This window comes from Prinia subflava, chromosome 17 (assembly GCF_021018805.1).
Source record: "Prinia subflava isolate CZ2003 ecotype Zambia chromosome 17, Cam_Psub_1.2, whole genome shotgun sequence".
NCBI classification, from domain to species: Eukaryota; Metazoa; Chordata; class Aves; order Passeriformes; family Cisticolidae; genus Prinia; species Prinia subflava.
In genome coordinates this window covers 8579056-8597099 of record NC_086263.1, presented here as the reverse complement: position 1 = coordinate 8597099, position 18044 = coordinate 8579056, and the positions used below count along the sequence as shown (strand labels likewise).

The 18044-nt window shown below is 48.4% G+C and overlaps 1 protein-coding gene across 1 annotated transcript in view; it reads left to right on the top strand.

Moving 5' to 3' along the window:
- Nucleotides 1–2941: 2941 nt before the first annotated feature.
- Nucleotides 2942–18044, top strand: part of SYT17 (synaptotagmin 17) — a 35539-nt gene continuing 20436 nt past the window's right edge. Inside the window, exons 1-5 of the mRNA XM_063414459.1 lie at nt 2942–3079; nt 6182–6199; nt 7477–7625; nt 12599–12747; nt 13155–13774. Coding sequence (XP_063270529.1) covers nt 3065–3079; nt 6182–6199; nt 7477–7625; nt 12599–12747; nt 13155–13774 — 951 coding nt within the window. The 5' untranslated portion in view covers nt 2942–3064. The remainder of the gene's footprint in view (nt 3080–6181; nt 6200–7476; nt 7626–12598; nt 12748–13154; nt 13775–18044) is intronic.

The following is an 18044-nucleotide window of genomic DNA, read 5'->3' as shown; positions in this document are numbered from 1 at the left end:
AGAAACCCAAGGGAAGAAAAAAGCATGAAAATCACAGAGGGAAAGAAACTGCATTTCCATGATGCCTGTACAGAGACAAAGGTTGCTGGAGATAGTTCTGAAGAGTTAACTGCAGATACCTTTATTGGAGGGATGCTGCTGAGAGGAAGTGAAGTCCATCCTGTAATGACAAGAGAAGCTGGACCTCCATCAGCTGCCAACAGCAGTGGGGAAGCACCAGCTACAGTGGCTTGCCATTTATAAAAACATCTGGAGACAAGCAGCTTATTTTTAGGCAGAGTGGTAGCTGGCTGTTCCAGCAGGCTCAAGTAGTGATAATAAGGATTTGGCAGAGGAAGACACCTCATCTTACCTTGTATAGCCTCTGTTCTTCTTGCTTCCCCTTTGCAGCAGAAAGCACTGTCAACTGTTTCGGCAAGATTCCAATGAAAATGCTCTGAAATAACCATCAGATTGCCTTCCTTTGCTTTCTTTACTTTTTCAGAGTGATACCCTTTTCTTCTTAACTTTAAAGAGGCTGAAAGTCTTTGGGTAGGTTTGGGCATGGCATGGCATTTTTAATACCAACATCTCTGGTTTGGTTTGCCTGAGAAGCTGCTGAACTGATTTGCTGTGCTGGAGGTAGATTTTCTACTTGCTGGGCTGGTTGTAATGATTCCAGAGCATGTTTTGGATGTAGCTGATATTATTCCCAGTGTGTATTAGTAAGAATAGAAATCTGCCATAAAAATCCCGTTCTGCAAAAGCACTATTCATTTCCTAGTTTTCTGCTTAAAAATTCTGCATTTGCAAGCCTGGCCATCTGCATCACAGCCATTACATGTGGGAAGTATGGAATGTGTCTTATCAGACACAGAGCGTGCACAGCAAAGGACATCCAAAGGTTATGTTGTCATCATGTCAAATGGATCTGTTTATTCTGAGTGCTGTAGAAGCAGAGCTTAATCAGAGCATCAGCCATATGCAGATTTGAAATTAGATTTTACAATAACCACCTGTCTCCTGTTTTGAATCCTTGTCATGTTCCTTGGGTTAGAGCTGTGCTTGCTTAGTGAATGTGTGTGCTGGGAGAAAATCATCTAAAAGCCTTCATGCCATGATGTAAAAAGCACTTAAATGCATGTATATGTATGAGAGTGCATGTGTATCTTATGGCTTTGTGCTATAAGATGCTACCAAAGCATGTGAAGGGGAAAAGAGGGCATTCCTTTCATGTAAAAATCAATAGTATTGGCAACTCCCAATATAAGCTCCTTTTGCTCTTCTTTTTTGGCTCATAATTTTTATATGTGTCAGCCAAAAAAGTCACTGTGAAGTGATGCAGCATTTGATCTTTCTCTTCGATAAAAGTTTCTAAAGGAATAAGTACAAACATGCACATAATGTTTGTGTAGTGCCTGCCACAGTTTTGTGACTCACAGCATTCTGCCTTTAAGGAGTCAAAAAAAAAAATCTGTCTGAAAGCTTAAGCCTCTCTCCTCATTATGTTGTGACATGAAAAAAAAAAAAAGAAAATCTGTGCATTTGGTTATTGCAAGCTGCATCAAGGCAGTGGTGAAAAGAGCAACAATATTCAAAGTACAGGTTGACATTGTAAACACTGGCACTTGGAAAGAAGTGGAATTAAAAAGAATTGCAGAGCAAAAATTGACAAATAACTTGTACTGCCACTTAATCATATGCTCCAAACCGCCTGAAACAAGTAAGCATTACAGGCTTTTTCTTGCTTATCTCCACTGTGATAATTATTCTTCTAAAGCAGTAGCTGCACTCCCTGGGGAAAAAGAGAGTTCATTTTTTTTTTTTTTTCAAATTCAGAGTATGGCCCTTCCCACGGAAGTCAACGGCAGTTTTTCATTGAATTCAATGAGAACTTAAATGGGCCATTAAATGAGATCAGTAATGCAAGAGCTTTCCAAAGACATCCTGGCCCGGATGCTCCCTCCTCACCACAGGGAGCAGCAGTCACCAGCGATCCTAGGCTGGCCAGTGTGTGAAGCTGTAGTGTCCCCTTCTCCAGAGCAGGAGATGTTTCCATCACTCACCACAATAAACTGAAATGTGGTGAGTCAGAGCTGTTGCGACTCAGGGAGGTGCCCTGACCGTCGGGCTGGTCTGAGCTGAAAGCTGCTGCCTCTGCCTCTGTCCAGGGTGTAGAGTGAGTCAATGTGCCAGGAAGGTGCCAGAAGTGTAGCCTGAGAGCTTCCTCCAAAAGCGAGGGCAGAAGCCTTTGTTTACACCAGGATGCTGGGGAGCCTCCAGTTTGTGCGGCACCAAGGTGGTGATCAAGAGAACGGCCGAAAAGCTCCACTTTTCCTGTGCCTTCCCTTTCAAGAGTTTGACCTCAGGAGTGTTTTGCTATTTGAGTTCTGCAGGTCCAACCACCCCGAGGTGGGATTTGCCCATTGATGGACCACGTTCCCTCCCACCCCGCCTCTGGCTGGACCCAGCACATCAGCGCAGGGACAGGATGCTCACTGTGGGTTACCAACCCAGCCCTCGCTCCAGCTCCTCGTCTCAGCTGGGGAAGGTGTGAGCTTGTCCGTTTTGACTTTGTTCATTCAAGCTCACAAAACAACCGCATCTGCCTTGAAACTCAGGTGCGTCCTCGCATCCAGCGAACTCTTCGCGGGAAAGCGCTGCCGTGGAATCGCGTTATCAGCCACGGCCGCCGCTCGCACCTGCCCCGCCGTCCCTCGCCTCCAGCGGCGCCTCCCGCGCCGCGTCCCGGGGGCCAGGAGGGCTTCGCCTCCCTGAATTTCCGCGCCGGGCCCTCTGGAGGTCAGTGTTCGCCCGCGCTGCGGCGGACCTGTTGCGGGCCCGCGGAGGCTCCGCGGGCAGGGCCGGGCCGGGCGGGAGCCGCCCGCCCGCTCGGAGCGCCGGCCCCGCGCCCGCGGCCGCCCCATCGCCCCCGGGGCGGCGGGAACCCCGCGCTGCCGCCGCCGCCGCCCGCGGGGCCCCGCCGTTCCCCCGCCCGGGGCGGTGCCGCGCTGCGGCGCGGGTGGGGCGGCGCGGCGGGAGGGGCCGTGCGCGCCCGCGGAGCCCCACGGAGTCCCGCGGAGCCATGGCGTACATCCAGGTGCGTGCGGAGCGGCGGCGGCGCTGGTCCCCGCGGGATGGGGGGGCTCCGTGGGGCGTCTGCGGGACGGGCGCGGTGCCGCGGCGGGGCCCCCCCGTGCTCCGTGCCCGGTGCGGGTGCGCAACTTCGGGTTAACTTCTGGGGAGGAGTTCCCGGAGGCGACAGCAGCCCCCGGCGAGGGGCCGGCAGCTGTTGCTGGCGAGACACCGGGGCAGGAGAGCATCCCCGCGGGGCTGCGAGCAGCCTTCGGGCCTCTCTTTGCTGGGGGAGCGGGCTGGCCCCGGGGACGTGGAAGCCCGTCCCTATCCCGCACAAGGACTTCTCGGAGGGAGGAGGATGCTGAACCCCGCGGGCAGACGGAGATGCGATGGGCCGCCTCAGCCTGGGCTCGGTCCGGCGGGGCACCGGCGGGGTGGGGGCACCGGCGCCCAGGGCTGCGGGGAGCCGCGGGCTGCGCCGTGATGGATGAGCTCTCCCAGCCTTGTGGGGCTCAATTTCTGTCGGGCTGGTTCAGACCCGGAGCGACCCCCGAGCCGCCCGCTCCCCAGCCATTGCCCCGAGCGCAGCCGCCCGGTTCCGATGAACCCGGGCCGGGGGCATCTCCAGCCGGGCGGGCGCCGGTGCAGACCCCGCTACCGGCGCCGCCCGTGCCCCGTCCCGCGGGGCCGTGTCCCCTCCGCTCCCCGCCGTGCCCCGCGGTCCCTCCCGCTCCTCGCCCGGCGGATGGGAGCGGGGATACCGAGGGAGCTGCCCCGGCAGTCGGACCCGCCCGAGGTGTCCTGCGGGCTCGGGGCTCCCGGGGTCCCCCGGCTCGGCGGGTCTGGAGCGGGGCCGGGCACGGCCGTCGGGGCCCCTGGGTACAAGGTGGGTGTACCCGGGAGGAGCAGGACATCAGCAGTGCCCCGTTATCCCCACACCGCCGGCTCAGTCACGGTGGGGGATGTGTGGCGGAGGGGACCGCACTGTCCCCAGGCCGCGGTGTCCACTGCCGATGGAGCTTGGGAGCCTCTCCCGGGGTGTAACTGCGGGGGCAAAACGCGGTCTGTGACCGGCGAGGACCCCACCCTGCCGCAGCATCCCTGAGGGTACTGCCAGCGTGGTTTGTTGTCACTGATCTGAGGCCCTGGCTGGGATTGGAGGCTCTGCTAACTTGGAGCGAGTAACCCCCAGCCAGGGGCCCTGCAGCGGATTGTGGACATGGAGCCCTGCCCCCAGCCTCGCCCTTGCTGAGGGTTCACTCGTGCCCGGAGACTCCCGTGTGCCTTGTTCTCCGCTCGGCCGGCCGGGATGATGTGGCAGAGCGCGGTGGTGCCGCTGTGACCCTGCGGGCCGAGCCCTTCTCCGGGGTTGCTGAGCACATCGCAGCTGCGGTGCTCCGGGGATCCCCCAGCGCCAGCCTAAACCCGGGCCGGTCCCCAGCCCTGCCCCTCGGCCCGGTGCCAGCGGGGTGGGTGAACAGGTGGTCGTGTTTGCTTTCCTTTCCCGGGCCCCTGCCTTGCAGCCCTGCGTAGTGCTGTTGCCTTGTTTACCTCTCCAGCGCTCTGACACTCAGCTCTGATCCCTGCCCTCCCGTGCGGGTGTCACAGGCTCGCTGTGACACGGGGATGGCTGGGTGTGCCCTCGGGGCTGGTGGCACGCAAGGCTGGCTTCACCTCGCCGTGACTGCCGGTGCCCAGGAGGGCTGTCCCATGTGTGTCCCTTTTGGAAAAGCCCTCTCTGGGCATGGCATGTGCTCCGGTGTTCGATCGCGTGGCACCGATCCAGCCGCTGTGTTTCAGAGCAGTTTAAATATCCTCCGTGCAGCTCTGCTAAACCGCTGGAGCTTTGGCTGCAACTCTGCATTAATAAGGAATGATAAAGGCCTTTTAGGCATTTAGCGTTTTCTTAAACAGTTGGCCCATGGGTATCTGTAATCACTGCCTTGTCTCGTTGCACCGCAGCTCTTCAGTCTGTTAACTGCTCCTAACGAGTGGTGGCTTTTTTGACAAGCACTGGCTTTCAGGAAGTTTAAAAGGAAGGCTTGCACCAAAACGTGGGCCTTGGGAGAGTTCTTGGAACTAAAGACAACTTCTTCATCACAGCTTCTTCTGTCATGTCATGAGCGTAAAGCTAGGAACCAATTTCTGCATTTGGAAGAATAGGATGGAGTTTTTAGAGGGTTTTTTCTGGTATTGTTTTGTTCTGTGGTTTTGTATTTGTTTGGGCTTTTTTTTAGGGATTCCCCATATACAAAGATAGCCAAGACAAATAGGAAATTTTTAGACGTTATCAAGGGAATGCAATAGGTGAGACAGGTATCAGAAATGCTAGTGAATCTCCAAAGGAAATGGGTTCATTATATATATATATATATATATATATATATATATGTATATATATAATGTTCTAAGGGTGGCTTTGTGAATAAAAAACTTTGTGATGCCTTCTTCCTTTGCTGTAGATTTTCTCTGTGGCTTGGGGGAGGTGGCTGCCATGCAGATTTTTGAATGGGAGTGTGGGACTCAAGCCTTTAACTTCTGTCTTTTGTGTTCTTCAAGTCACATCTGAGGATGAGGCTGAAGGTGCTCAGAGATGTGTATGTAATGGAGACTATTCAGTCTGTACCCTTTCCTAGAAATGTTGCTTTAATGAGTAGGTGTTGGAACTGCACTGATATGGACAGAAAATGTGAATGTGGAGAAAAAGCCTTTTTTTCCACTGAAAAATTTGGATATGGTTTGCTGTCCGCAGCAAGTAGTTGCTGCTGTTAGAGGCAGGTTACTAAAGAAAACAAAATGAGTGGTTGCATGGGATACCCATTAGCAAGGAGCAATGAGCAGGATTCTCAGGATTCTCATGCTTCAGAATGGGTTTGGGAGTTTTGCTTGTGGGAAAGGAGGAGCAGAGGGAGCTTTGTAGAGAAGGACTGGCAATGGCAGAAGCTGATGTCCAGTCAGACCTCTCCTTCCTCTAACACCTATAAGGTACTGTCTTGCCAGAAATTCAAATTCATCCCAGGCTGGGGCATGTAATAGCAGAAAATTTAAAGTTGTTTGAGCATTGCTAACTTGTTTTTGTCTTTTTCATTTTGTTCCCCTTCATCCTGGATGTCTAAAAGGACAGTTGGAACCAATAAATGAGGTGAGTTAATCTGATGATTCACTCCCCGCTCTGTCTCCTTGCTCCATCCTGAGGGGATTGTCTCGTGTTTTCTGACTCTTTACTGATGTCCTAGATATTAAGTAATGCACTGCATTTTGGGCTGGTGATTTTTTTGGTTTGCAGTGCCCAGATTTTGTTTATGGAAAAAAACCCCAAAAAGTGTGTTTTACTGTAGCAAAAAGCCATGTTCTAATGAAATCTTCCCTGCAGATCAGGTTCCTCTGAGGAAACCCCTCCCCACAGTCGACACTCATGAATACTGCAAATGTCTGGAGTATTTTGGGGAGATAACTGAGGAGAATCTCTCATATACTTTATTTCCTCAGTTTCTCAGGAGCATTCCAAGGTCACATCCAGCTGTAAAGCAGTTTGACCCTGGGTGCAGGAGCTGTGCCCTGGCAGTGCCCTTGTGCTGCTCAATGAGCCCTCTCATGAACGGGACAGGCTGGGGCTGCTGTGGGTGGGAAATGAGCTGAGGTTTGGCTCTCTGCTCGTCTCACAGCAGAGCTTTGGGGTGGGGGAAGGCTGTGGGGATGGCATGGAAATGGGGTGCTGCTGATCTGATGGGGAGCTGGCACAGCTCTGTTACAAGTGGTGCTGCCAGTGCCACCACAGAAACCTAAGAAATGAATTACTTTTCTGGTCAACTATTCTTCTAAAAACTATCATTGGAGGTTATTCATTAAATCAATCATGGTAGCAGAGCAGAAGCATGAGGATAGTGTGCTCTGGCTAATCCATTTTAGTGGTGAGTTTGTTGGGCTGTGATGCTCCACATGTATGGATTGTACAAATATTACTGGTACATCTACAGGGATGAAGTGTGTTCACGTTGCTGTGTTAATTAAATAGATCCTCACTGGATTAAATTGAAGCTTTCACTTCTGTTTTTAATTCCTTCTGTTTTAAGTTTGCTGATCTATTAGATTGTTGATGTGTGTGGAGGAACGTGCATGTTTCCACTCCAGCATATTGTTGTGCCATAGTGCTTTGTAAATCACCCTCTTGCCAACCTACATAATAATACATTGCTGCTAGAGGGGAAAATACCTGCAGGGAATGCTTATTTTCCTTCCTTGTTGTGGCATCAGTGGGGTTGGGCTGGTAACTGCCTAGCACTTGTCTGTTGGTATAGATGAAATAAATACAGTTCTTGATGTTCTGTTGCAGAAACACAAACACAAATACAGCTGATGTTTTTCCTCAATAGCCATTGATGGGCTGTAATCTTGTACTTTGGTTTGCAATGGCTCCAGGGTCTGCTCGCTCGGATCTCCGATCTCTTGCTGTGCCGTTGGACTTGCAGAAATTGTTGTCAGAAGTGTTTTGACTGTAGCTGTTGTCAAACAAATGAAGATGAAGTTGAAATCCTGGGACCTTTTCCTGCTCAAACTCCAGCCTGGCTGTAAGTTCAGATGCACGATTTCCTAGCTTTGACCAAGGCGTAGGACTGCTCAGCTGTGATGAGAGGATTGATATGAATTGCAATGGGACATTCAGAGGAGGCTGCTTAGAGAGCAGGAGCCTCCTTAGGGTGGGAATGCAGGCTGCTCCTGGCGTGGTGAAAAAGGGCAGCTCTGTTAACTCAAATAACAAGGTTAGTCTTTGTAAAAACCTCTTCTGATGGGTAAGACAGAAGTTGTTTTGTAGGCTGGTATAACAAGCTGATAACTGGTTTAGCTGTGCCCCTTTCTCTAGAGGTGCCTTTCATCTTCAGTCCTATTTCCTCTTGAAATGGACCCACCCTTTGGAGCACTTCAACTTGGCTGAAATGCTGATGAGGTTGTTTTGAAATACTTTCTTATCCTAGCGTGAAGGTGGTTATCATATAGCCAGATGAAAGGCACAGCTCCTACGTGCTCTGAAGGGGAAATTCATTTAAAGTTTCATTTAGCAGGACTTGATCTTCTGCGTCACCATAGTGCTCTTCAGAACTTCTTCTCAAATCATGGAAGAACCACAGCACCAGGTCTTATCTGGAGGTTTAATTAGTGTGTTTGCAAATCCACTGCAAAGGAAGTGAAGTCTTTCCTCTTGTACTCCCTCAGTGAGGAATCTGCAGCACAGAGGGGAGGCAGCAGTGACACCAAGCAGGGAGCAGAGCTCTCTGGTGTTTTAGTGGCTGCCTTTCTGCTGGCTGGGCTGTATTTGTAGAGCAGACCATTTGGTGGACACAGCTTCAGCATGTCCAGAACTTGTGGCACAGGAGAGGCTGTTCAGTGCATCGTGTGATGCTCAGACTTGGGTACCTGTGCAGGTAATTTTATCTACTCCTGTGAGTATGTGTGTTACTCTGGGTCAGCTCTGGAAGGTTCCTGTCTGCATGAAATAAATTTTCCCATGTTTAAATTGTAGTCTTGTCCACGTACACTTTTGAATTCAGGTAGAACAGGATGGTAATTAATACTGAAGCAATAAAAATAGAACTGTTCAAGATGTGTTAGCATGGTTTTTAAATGTGGAGCAGCATATTTAAGAGGCTGATATATGCTCAGAAACTTATTCACCTGCAATTAACGGGGAATGGAAACAAAATCAATGCTAAATAGGAAAGCATCACACACAGGAGAGCACAGTGATGAGGCTGCAGTATTGGATGTGGAGAGATTGGTGCAGGAGCAATTACATCTTGGGAACAAGTAGCTGGGCTTGTGGAAGAGGGTGATTCACAGCTCACTGGTGTCTTATCTGAGCAGCAGAAGGGACATCCTGTGTGTTTTTGGGAGAGGAGTGACTGTACCAGGGTGTAGGTTTTGATTCTTGGATTCTTCTGTCTGGCTGAAGGGGTGATGTGAGTGCTGAAGCCCTGTTCTTATTATCTCAAATCTCAGCTGTATGGTGGCTTTGCAGATGAGTTGGACTTTGCCACAGACAGAGAACCTGGAGACCTTTGGACTTGTAAAATGCTCTCTGCAGCCTGTATTGTTTCCCCTGGTCCTGCTCCATCTGACAGCCCCTACAATAACTTCTTGGAATGGCCATAAGCAGAGGACAACACTCCCTAGTGAAAAACAACTCAGTTCTTCAACCTTGTTGCACTTAATGGTTCACCTACAGATGCTCCCAGCTCTGGGAAGGGTCCCTGTGACCCCAGGCCATTTATTCCATCCAGCTCTGGGTGGTTTGGTGCAGTTGGGGTCTCCCTGTTCTGCTCTAGTGCTGAGAGAAGTTCAGTTCCCAGAGGTGAAGCCTGGGAAGGGCAGCAGGCACCAAAGAGGAGGACACAGGAGAGAAGGAGCTTTGCTTTGCCAGGACACTGCCTCAGGGTCACTGAAGTCACCATCTCCTGTGACACAGTGCAAACCTGTGATCTCTAGGGATGCCTGTTGGCACACATGGATGTGGAAGTTGGAGATGAGGCTCTGTTTATTTGAAAATGCTGTGGGGCTCCTCTTGAGCTGGCATGGGCCCAGAGTGGTGCCAGGCAATGCTCTGTTTTTCCAGGGTGATTTTGCTGGAAAATGGTGAGGGAGCACAGACATTATTTCAGTGAGGAGGACAAAGACAGGGAGAAGCAGAGGACCTAAGGGGATGTGATGGGGAGGAGAGGGGGAAAAAATGAGTCTGTAGAGGAACAGGGGTCTGGAAGGTGAAAAGAAAGTAAAAGGCAGGAGCCAGATTTGGTATATTTTGTTTGCTGACAAATAGGAGACTCAAGCTTCTTGTGTGTTTATTTAAGGTGGAAATGATCCCATGTTGACTCAGAATTTAGAAACCAAAGAAGAATTCTGTTTTCACTGTGTTGATTGTATATTTTCCTATCTCTTATATGCATTTTTGGATGTAGGGAAGGATTTCTGGAGTTAGATGTGTGAGCAGAGTAAGAGTTTGGACTTGTTCTTAGAATAAGGTTTTTAATGTTTTTAAGTGCTTAGAGATCTGTGTATGCCAGTTAAACCCCTCATTCTTTTTTTTTAAATTTTTTTTATTTTTGAAGTGGGGGCTTTTGTATTTAGTGGAAACCCCTACAATGAAAAACAGGTTTGACATCACCTTATTTTCATTTAGATGCATGCACTGAATTTGGGAACAAATCAATTTATTGTATTCCCTGCTTGCAGCCTGAAAGTGTTTTAAAAATAGATCTACGTTTTCAGCTGAGATATTTCCATCTTGCCTATTCTTCATGGGCCTGAGACACTGGTGTAGTGCAGAATGCAATTTGTGCCTTCCTCACCTTCCTACCCACTCCCCAGGGGAAAACTGTTTTATGGTGCTCGTTGGTGAAGGAGCAAACATTGAAAGGCCCGTGGTTAATGACCCATCCTTTATATTTTTGCCCTAAGTTTTCCTTTTGGCAGCACTGAGACACCTCATTGTCCTGGAAATTCAGGAGTGGATGATAAAGCTGAAAGTTTAAGCCCTTCCTCTTGGGAGAATATGGATTTTTTTTCACTTTCTGAATTTTTTGTAGTGTCAACTTAGGAAAAAATAAACAACTTTCCTGCAGTGAGTCCAATTGCATTGACCTGAGTGCATGGGAACTTCATGTTATTTCATGAGGAGCATTTGCATCCTGATCCTTGCAGAAATGGCCTGGGAATGAGGGTGGATGTTTGAACTGCTTGTTATGGAATATTCTACACAAACCCCAAAGATAAACAGTGCACACTGTGAGACTGAATTGAAATCAGGACACGACTCCTCTTTCCAAAGGTTTGGATTAAACAGAAACAGAGCTGCTTTAACCAGAGCCAAAGTTTATTTGAGGAAAAATTATTGTGGCTCAGTAGCAATTTCCTTACTAAAGGTCATCTGTATGTTATTAACTCACTATTACGTTTACCCATTGTAGAACATCCTTAATGCCTCTCTTCCTGATTCCCTTTTCACCCTGCCTTGTTCTGTGCATTTGCTTCTCAAACACAGGCATATCCAAATGCCACCTGTGATTGTGTGGACCTGCATTTAGGCATGAAAAAGCTATTTGTGTTCCAAGTGCTGATTATATATCAAACTGTATGGTTTGGACTGCCTTTAATGGGCTGCAGAGCTGTGCAAATATCGTACGCCCCCTTTAGAGGGTTTGGTTTTGATTAGCAGATTTTTTTTTTCTTTTTAGTGTGGATGAGTTGTGTGAGTCTGACTTGGTGAAATTTGCATGGATCCTGCTGTGAACTTGTGGGTTTGGATAAGAATTTCCAGTTGGTTTGGGGCTTTGTTTGTTTTTTTAATGCTTGTTGGGGTTTTCTGCAAGTTTGCTGCTTTTTTGCAGAATGTATCAATTGCTCTGTTCTAGTCATTGGTTACTAATGAAAATGATTCAATATATTTCATTTATACCCAGCTGAGTTGTGCACATAGAAAGGGTGGCTTGGAAGCAAAATTCACACAGAATTTCCCTTTGCTTTGCTCATTTGTGCTGATGCTTTCTTGTGATCTGCTGCTGTTTTCTGTCTGCTGGACTGGCTGTGTTGCAGGGTGCAGCATGTCCTGTAGCCATTGTGTGATTCCATTTCCATCAGCAGCACTCCCCTCTGAGCACACAGCTGCAGGCTTTACCTCCTGCAGCTCTTTGTGTCTGCTCCTGCCCTTCTTCCATTCAGAGCTGGGAGATCCTCACTTCTTTCAGGGGCCACTGCAGCTGTGATATATTGGGGTTTAAAACCAGAATGGTGTTTTATATGAAAACAACCTGTGTGTACAAATTGAAAGTGAGTTACCTGTGGACTTCTCTATGGTGCCAACCTTCTGTGGAGTCTTCTCAAAGGTGCTACAAAACTTGTTTTGTCATTTAGATCCTGCCAAATTCCCAGCTCCCACCAAGATCCCTGGGCAGTAAAATTATTGTCTGCTGAGAATCACATCTGGTTTGTAAAAGTGGATAAAAAGCAGCCAAATATTTAAAAAAGCATGGCAATAAATAGCAAATGATGAATTGTGTCTGTAACTTTTGAAACTTCACTGGAAAATCTTCAGTATTTTACCAGGAGGTGTGGGGTAGGTTTGGGATATCTGAGCATGGTGATTTTATGTGCTGGTTCATTCCTAGTGAAGTCTGTGCTTCCAAAGCTGTGAATTACAGCAGGAAGCTACTGTTTGAGGTTTGTGGTTTGTGGGGTTTTGGGTTGATTTTTTTTCCTTAGGGGGAAGTAGAATATTTCTGATCGATGTCAGAGTTATAAGTACCTTAGTGGCTTCTGTCATGCTCTAATGCTAATAAAACCCTGTTTGAAAGGCAGAAAGGTGAAGAATCTGTTTTTCACAAGGGTCTGAAGTCACTTGCTTAGCCTTTTGCTTGCCAGATAGATCAGGAGATGCCCCACAGCATGGAGGGACGAGAACCCGAGATCAGCCCCAGAATGCCAGAACACGTTGTTATTCTGTACATACTCCTTGCGCCGGGTTGAATCATCCAAAGGTCTCTCATTATGACAGGATAAGCAGCCAGAATGAGGACAAGGATGGAGACTCTGACAATACAATCAGCGAGCTGCCTCCCACTCCCCAGGATGTTTCCCCTGACAGAAGGCGGTCGTCGTCGGATACGTCACGGTCCACTTACAGCCTCACGCGCCGCATCTCCAGTAAGGCCCTCCTTCCAGCACTAATGTCATCCTTGTTGGGGAGAAAACCCAACTGCACAGCCTGCTCCTTCATCTTTTAGACAGGGAGCCAAGTCAGGTTGAAGGCACGTGGGTTAAATCCCATCCTGTTTTGCAGGAGCACGGTGGAAGAGGCCAGCCCTGTTTTTCTTGCTGAAGCACGAGCGTGGCAATTGCACGTGCAGATGGACAGGGAGGGAGAGCAGGGGAGCTCGTGCTTCAGCACAGCTCAGGGGGCTGTAATTGTGGGCAGTGCAGGGGGAAAAGCCCCACTGTGGAGCCTGTGCTGGCACTGCACAGACACAGAAAGTGTACCCAAAGCTGAGGTGCACCTGTAATTGCTTTAGTGGACTTTCTAACAGTCGTATCTGTGTGTTTCTCCCATTCAGGTCTGGAGTCAAGGAGGCCGAGTTCTCCACTGATTGACATCAAACCCATCGAGTTTGGAATAATAGGAGCTAAGAAAGAAATAGTCCAGCCAACTATCCTGAGAAAAACCTACACCCCAGATGACTATTTTAGAAAATTTGAACCAAGGCTGTACTCCCTTGACTCAAATAGCGATGACATGGACTCCTTGACAGATGAGGAGATCTTGTCCAAGTACCAGCTGGGCATGCTGCATTTTAGCACACAGTATGATCTGCTGCACAATTACCTAATAGTGCGAGTCATTGAGGCTAAAGATCTGCCTCCTCCCATTTCTTACGATGGCTCAAGGCAAGACATGGCTCACTCCAACCCCTACGTGAAGATCTGCCTTCTTCCTGATCAGAAGAACTCCAAGCAGACCGGAGTGAAACGCAAAACGCAGAACCCAGTGTTTGAGGAGAGGTACACTTTTGAAATCCCCTTTTTAGAAGCCCAGAGAAGAACTCTGCTTTTAACTGTAGTGGATTTTGACAAATTCTCACGCCATTGTGTTATTGGCAAAGTGTCAATGCCCTTGAGTGATGTAGACCTTGTGAAAGGTGGACACTGGTGGAAAGCCCTTGTGCCTAGTTCTCAGGTAACAGAATTTATCAGATTATTGCCACAGCTTTTCTTGCTGTTTTGGGAGTTTGTGTGTGTATGTGTGTGGTTCCTTTGCCTGTTGGCAAGTAATGCTGTTTCTAATTAGTAATTGTCATCTTGTTAACACAGCATCTGCTGGGTTGGGATTATGTGGGCCTGTGACTGGTTTTATAACAAACAGTGTGAGGTAGAGGGGCTGTCTTCTATAGTCCTGAGCAGAGATCCTATGTCAGCTTTAAGGAGAACAATTCAAGCCTGCTCTGGAAGTCTGCACCTTTGGGAAGGTGTTTCTTGTCACTGCAGGGACCTGCATCCCTTCTCAGGAATGCTGTGACACTGTCCCACCCGGGTCACTCCTGTGCTCTGGGCATGAGGGGAGCTGCTGGTACCAATTCAGTAATGATTTAATTCAATAAAACACATAGAAGATGAAATCTACCCAGACCTGTGGCATAATGCATAAGCAATAATCTGCACAGGAGTGGTAGAATTACTTTCATCAGATCCCTGAAGGAACTAAACTAGCCATATATTTGTCTGATGCAAGTGGGATGTTTCATGCATTTTGGGCATTTCATCCATCCAGTGGGATGGGAAGAGGAGATGCAGAGGGTCTGTGCTTTCACCTCTGCTCTCAGGAGAGGGCTGCCTCCTTGCCAGCCAGGTAAAGGGCTGTTCAGTGGAAGGATCTGAGCTTTGCAGCCAGGAATGTGGTCACCTACCAAATTTGCCACTAGTGGTATCACCAACATAGCTAGAGGCACAGAACCCTGTGAAACACCAAGAGGACAACGTGGTGTGAACAGCATCTCAAATGTTTGTACTCAGGACAGGAATATCACACCAGGTTGGTGTAACAAGCTTGCCTCTCCCAGTTCCTCTCCAGCTCACAAATTGCAATTTCCAAGGAGTCTTTGCTGAATTAAACCCTGTTGGATAGTTCACCTTTTCTTTGATTTGTAGGTGTTCACAAAAGGGTGCCATAGGCAGAGGTACTGGATGAAATGAGCAGTAAATAATTTGCCTCACTGCTGTTTTATATTGTGGGTTCAAGAATCTGATTTGCAGTGGAAGCTTCTGATCAGACACTTGGGAAGGGAAATACCCAGACAGTGTTTGGAAGTGAAGCCAGCTGGGGCTCTGACTCTACTTTGGCCCCTCTGTGTGTGCAGAGGGGCTGGGAGCACTTTCTTCTCTTGCTCAGACCTGCTGCACTGTGTAAAGGGAGGAAGATCAGGGCTCCAGGAAACTGCAGGAGAGCCAGCTGGATTTCCTGGAACAGAGGTAGGGATGTTGTGGGATTAGCTTCAGCAATGCTCAGGCAAGATGGGAAAGTTTTGGAAGTGGTGCATAAGTCAAAATCCTGGGGTCCCTGACCCTGTGTTTCTGTAGGTCATGTCTCTGCATCCCATTATCCTGTGATTCCCACCATGCAGTTCTGCTGCAGTTCTCTCCCTGCTCCCTACTTTTGCATGATGAATACTTCTCTGTATTTTGCATCTCTTTATGAGTAACATGGACTCATTCCACAGCTAATACAGACCTTGATTAGAAAAGATCATCTCTCCCTTCATGTGCCAAGCTCGGAGCCAGCTCTTCCTTTCCCCCTCTCCAAAGTTTCATTGAAAGCTGCTGCTGTTTTCAGCAGTGCTGTCTGCTTCACCAGCATTCAAGATAAATTATTTATGCAGAAGTTGGCATTTCTGGTATTTATAAAAGGAAGGAGAAAGACAAGACTCCATTTGAAAGCACAGGCTTAAAAGCCTTTTGCATTTATGCCCTTGGTGTCATATGGAAAAACTTAGGCACAAATTCCTCCACACTTTGATCAGTAAAGTGGTCCTTTCATACCTTTTTGCTGTTTTTACCTCAGCTAGCAGACTGCAGCTGTAATGGGATAACAATGCTTGTACAGGACATCCAGGGATGATGTTTGGTATCATCTTCCCATATTTTCTCAATGATAAAATTATTAAAGTTCATTGAGTAAGGCATGTTTCATCCTAGTGGTGATTGAATTAATTGATCAAAGGGTTAAGATAAATCCTGGAAGAAGTAAAACAGTTAAGCTTATTGCTTTGAAAAAATACATTTTAATGTCTTTCGATAACAGTGATGTTTGTGCTAGAAATTTCTGAGGGGTTTTTTAATACTAGCTGGAACCTTCTGCCTGTGGAATGATAGATTTGACATGTTGACAATTTTTTTTACACTTCTCACTTTTTTGCTTGATTAGCTGAGGGACAGACAGCCTTTATCAGTTCTTGCTGGATTGAACCTGAGCCTGCTGAAGTGTGCTTTGTGTTGAGAGATGGTGATAGACAGGAACAAAAAAAAATATATCTACGTGCAGTTGCATTTTATTTTGCAGACTGTGTCCTTGGATCCTGGAGAGCACCACAAACCACTGTGGTGCAGTTCTGCTCGTTAGTTGAGCAGAATTTGCCAGTCTGGGTTGGCTGCCCTGGGGCTGTGACACAGAGCAGCAGCTGGCAGCACCCCACAGCCACAGGAGAGGCAGGTGCTTGGAAAAGCAGTGACAGGAGGGGGAGAAACACAGACAGCCACAGATATGATATGTGAAGATGAAAGACACAAAATACGTGATTTTTTTTTTTTTAAGCTGGCATTTATAGACAGAAACATCATGAGCTGGAGAGAGATGGAGGAAAGTGAATCCAGATGGCAGGAGCTGGAGAAGTTTTCTCTTCATACTGGTGGGAGTGGGAGGGCAGCAGGCATTGTGAAAGAGCAGAGAAAGTGGCCAGATGACATGAGCTGAGGTGAACATCTGTTTTGCACTTGCTGTTTCCACCTGGAAGCCATTGACACAGAGTGTGCTGATAAAGTCAGGTGCTGAGTCCTTGTCCCACCATCACACTGAGTCCCTCATCCCAGAGCTGGAACACTGCCTTAGTACAGGGCTGTGCCAGCCCCTGAGAGCTGCAGGAGGTGGGGAAGGCCAGGGATCTTGTGGTGTGTGCAGTGTCAGCAGGGACAGCCAGCTCCTCCCAGGCGAGGCGTGGTCCAGGTTTTACAGCCACAGCTGGACCCAGCTCCTTGGGCTGTGGAGGGATGTACAGCTCCTCACTGCTGGAGGAACACCCTCAGCAGCAGCTCAGGGGCTGCTGGGGTGAGCAGGCAGAGCACTGTCCCTGCTGTGAGGAGGTGGCTGTGCTGCTCTGCCCTGCTCCCTGCAGCACTGGGTGGGCAGAGAGCCCCAGCACAGCTGAGCAGCAGGCTCTGCCCTCAGCCTGGGGAACCAGGGATGTCACCGTAGGACACGAACAAAAGATGAAAGACTCCAAATATTTCAGAAGGCAAAAGGCATAAAGAAACTTAAATAGTAGTATTTTAGAAGGTGTTCTGATACAGACTTAACACAAGACTGACATCTCCCCAATGCCATTGGTCAAACTAGAGAAACAGCCAAAATGTTTTTCTCTGAGAACCAGAAGGGCAACACACCACCTGGAGAGAGATTGTTTTGGGAAAGGATAGTAGTTTTGCCAAGATTGTTCTGGGGAGAAGCTTTCCTGAGAAACTTTTCCCTCGGGAAAGGAGTTAGCAGCTACCAGCAGGCTAAAATCTCTAAGGCCCAAAAATATCAGGCCCACACAGGGTATGAACTGCTCATGCCAAGCCTCAGGCAGGAGGCTGTAGCTGCACACAGACACTGGCTGGGCTTGGATCATGCACTCAGTGTTTGGGGGACCCAGCCCAAAGCAGAGGCACGGGGAAGCTGCTGCCTGATGCATCTTCAGAGCCAGCAGCTAAGCAGAAGGACTTACTCCTTGTGGAAAATGTCAGTGCAGGTATTGCCAAATTCTTCATCCTTGGTCGTTCTGGGAGGCTTTCTCTTGCAGGGTAATTAATGCCTTTCTAATGCTCAGTAGCTGCTCATGGAAAGGCTCTTGAGTCCAGTCCCCATAGGAACACTCTGCACTCCTTAAATATCCCCTGAAATGTGTGTGGCTTTGCTTAATTACCATGAATGGAGTTGGCAGGCCTCGCTGGAGCTGGGCTCAGATCCGCGCATTCCGCCGCTCAAACTGATTCTGAAGCACATGTTCAGGACCCCAGGTTTTATTGACATATGATTCATTTCTCTTTTGGCAGATCTGAGTGGGCAGGAATAAATGTTTTAGACCAGCAGTAATGAGAGCTTGGAGATCATTCTGCAAAAGAATAAAAAAAAATTGCCTAGTTATGGTGGGAAAATAGCATGAAATTCCTTCTTCCCTCAAATTAAGCCATTTTTATAG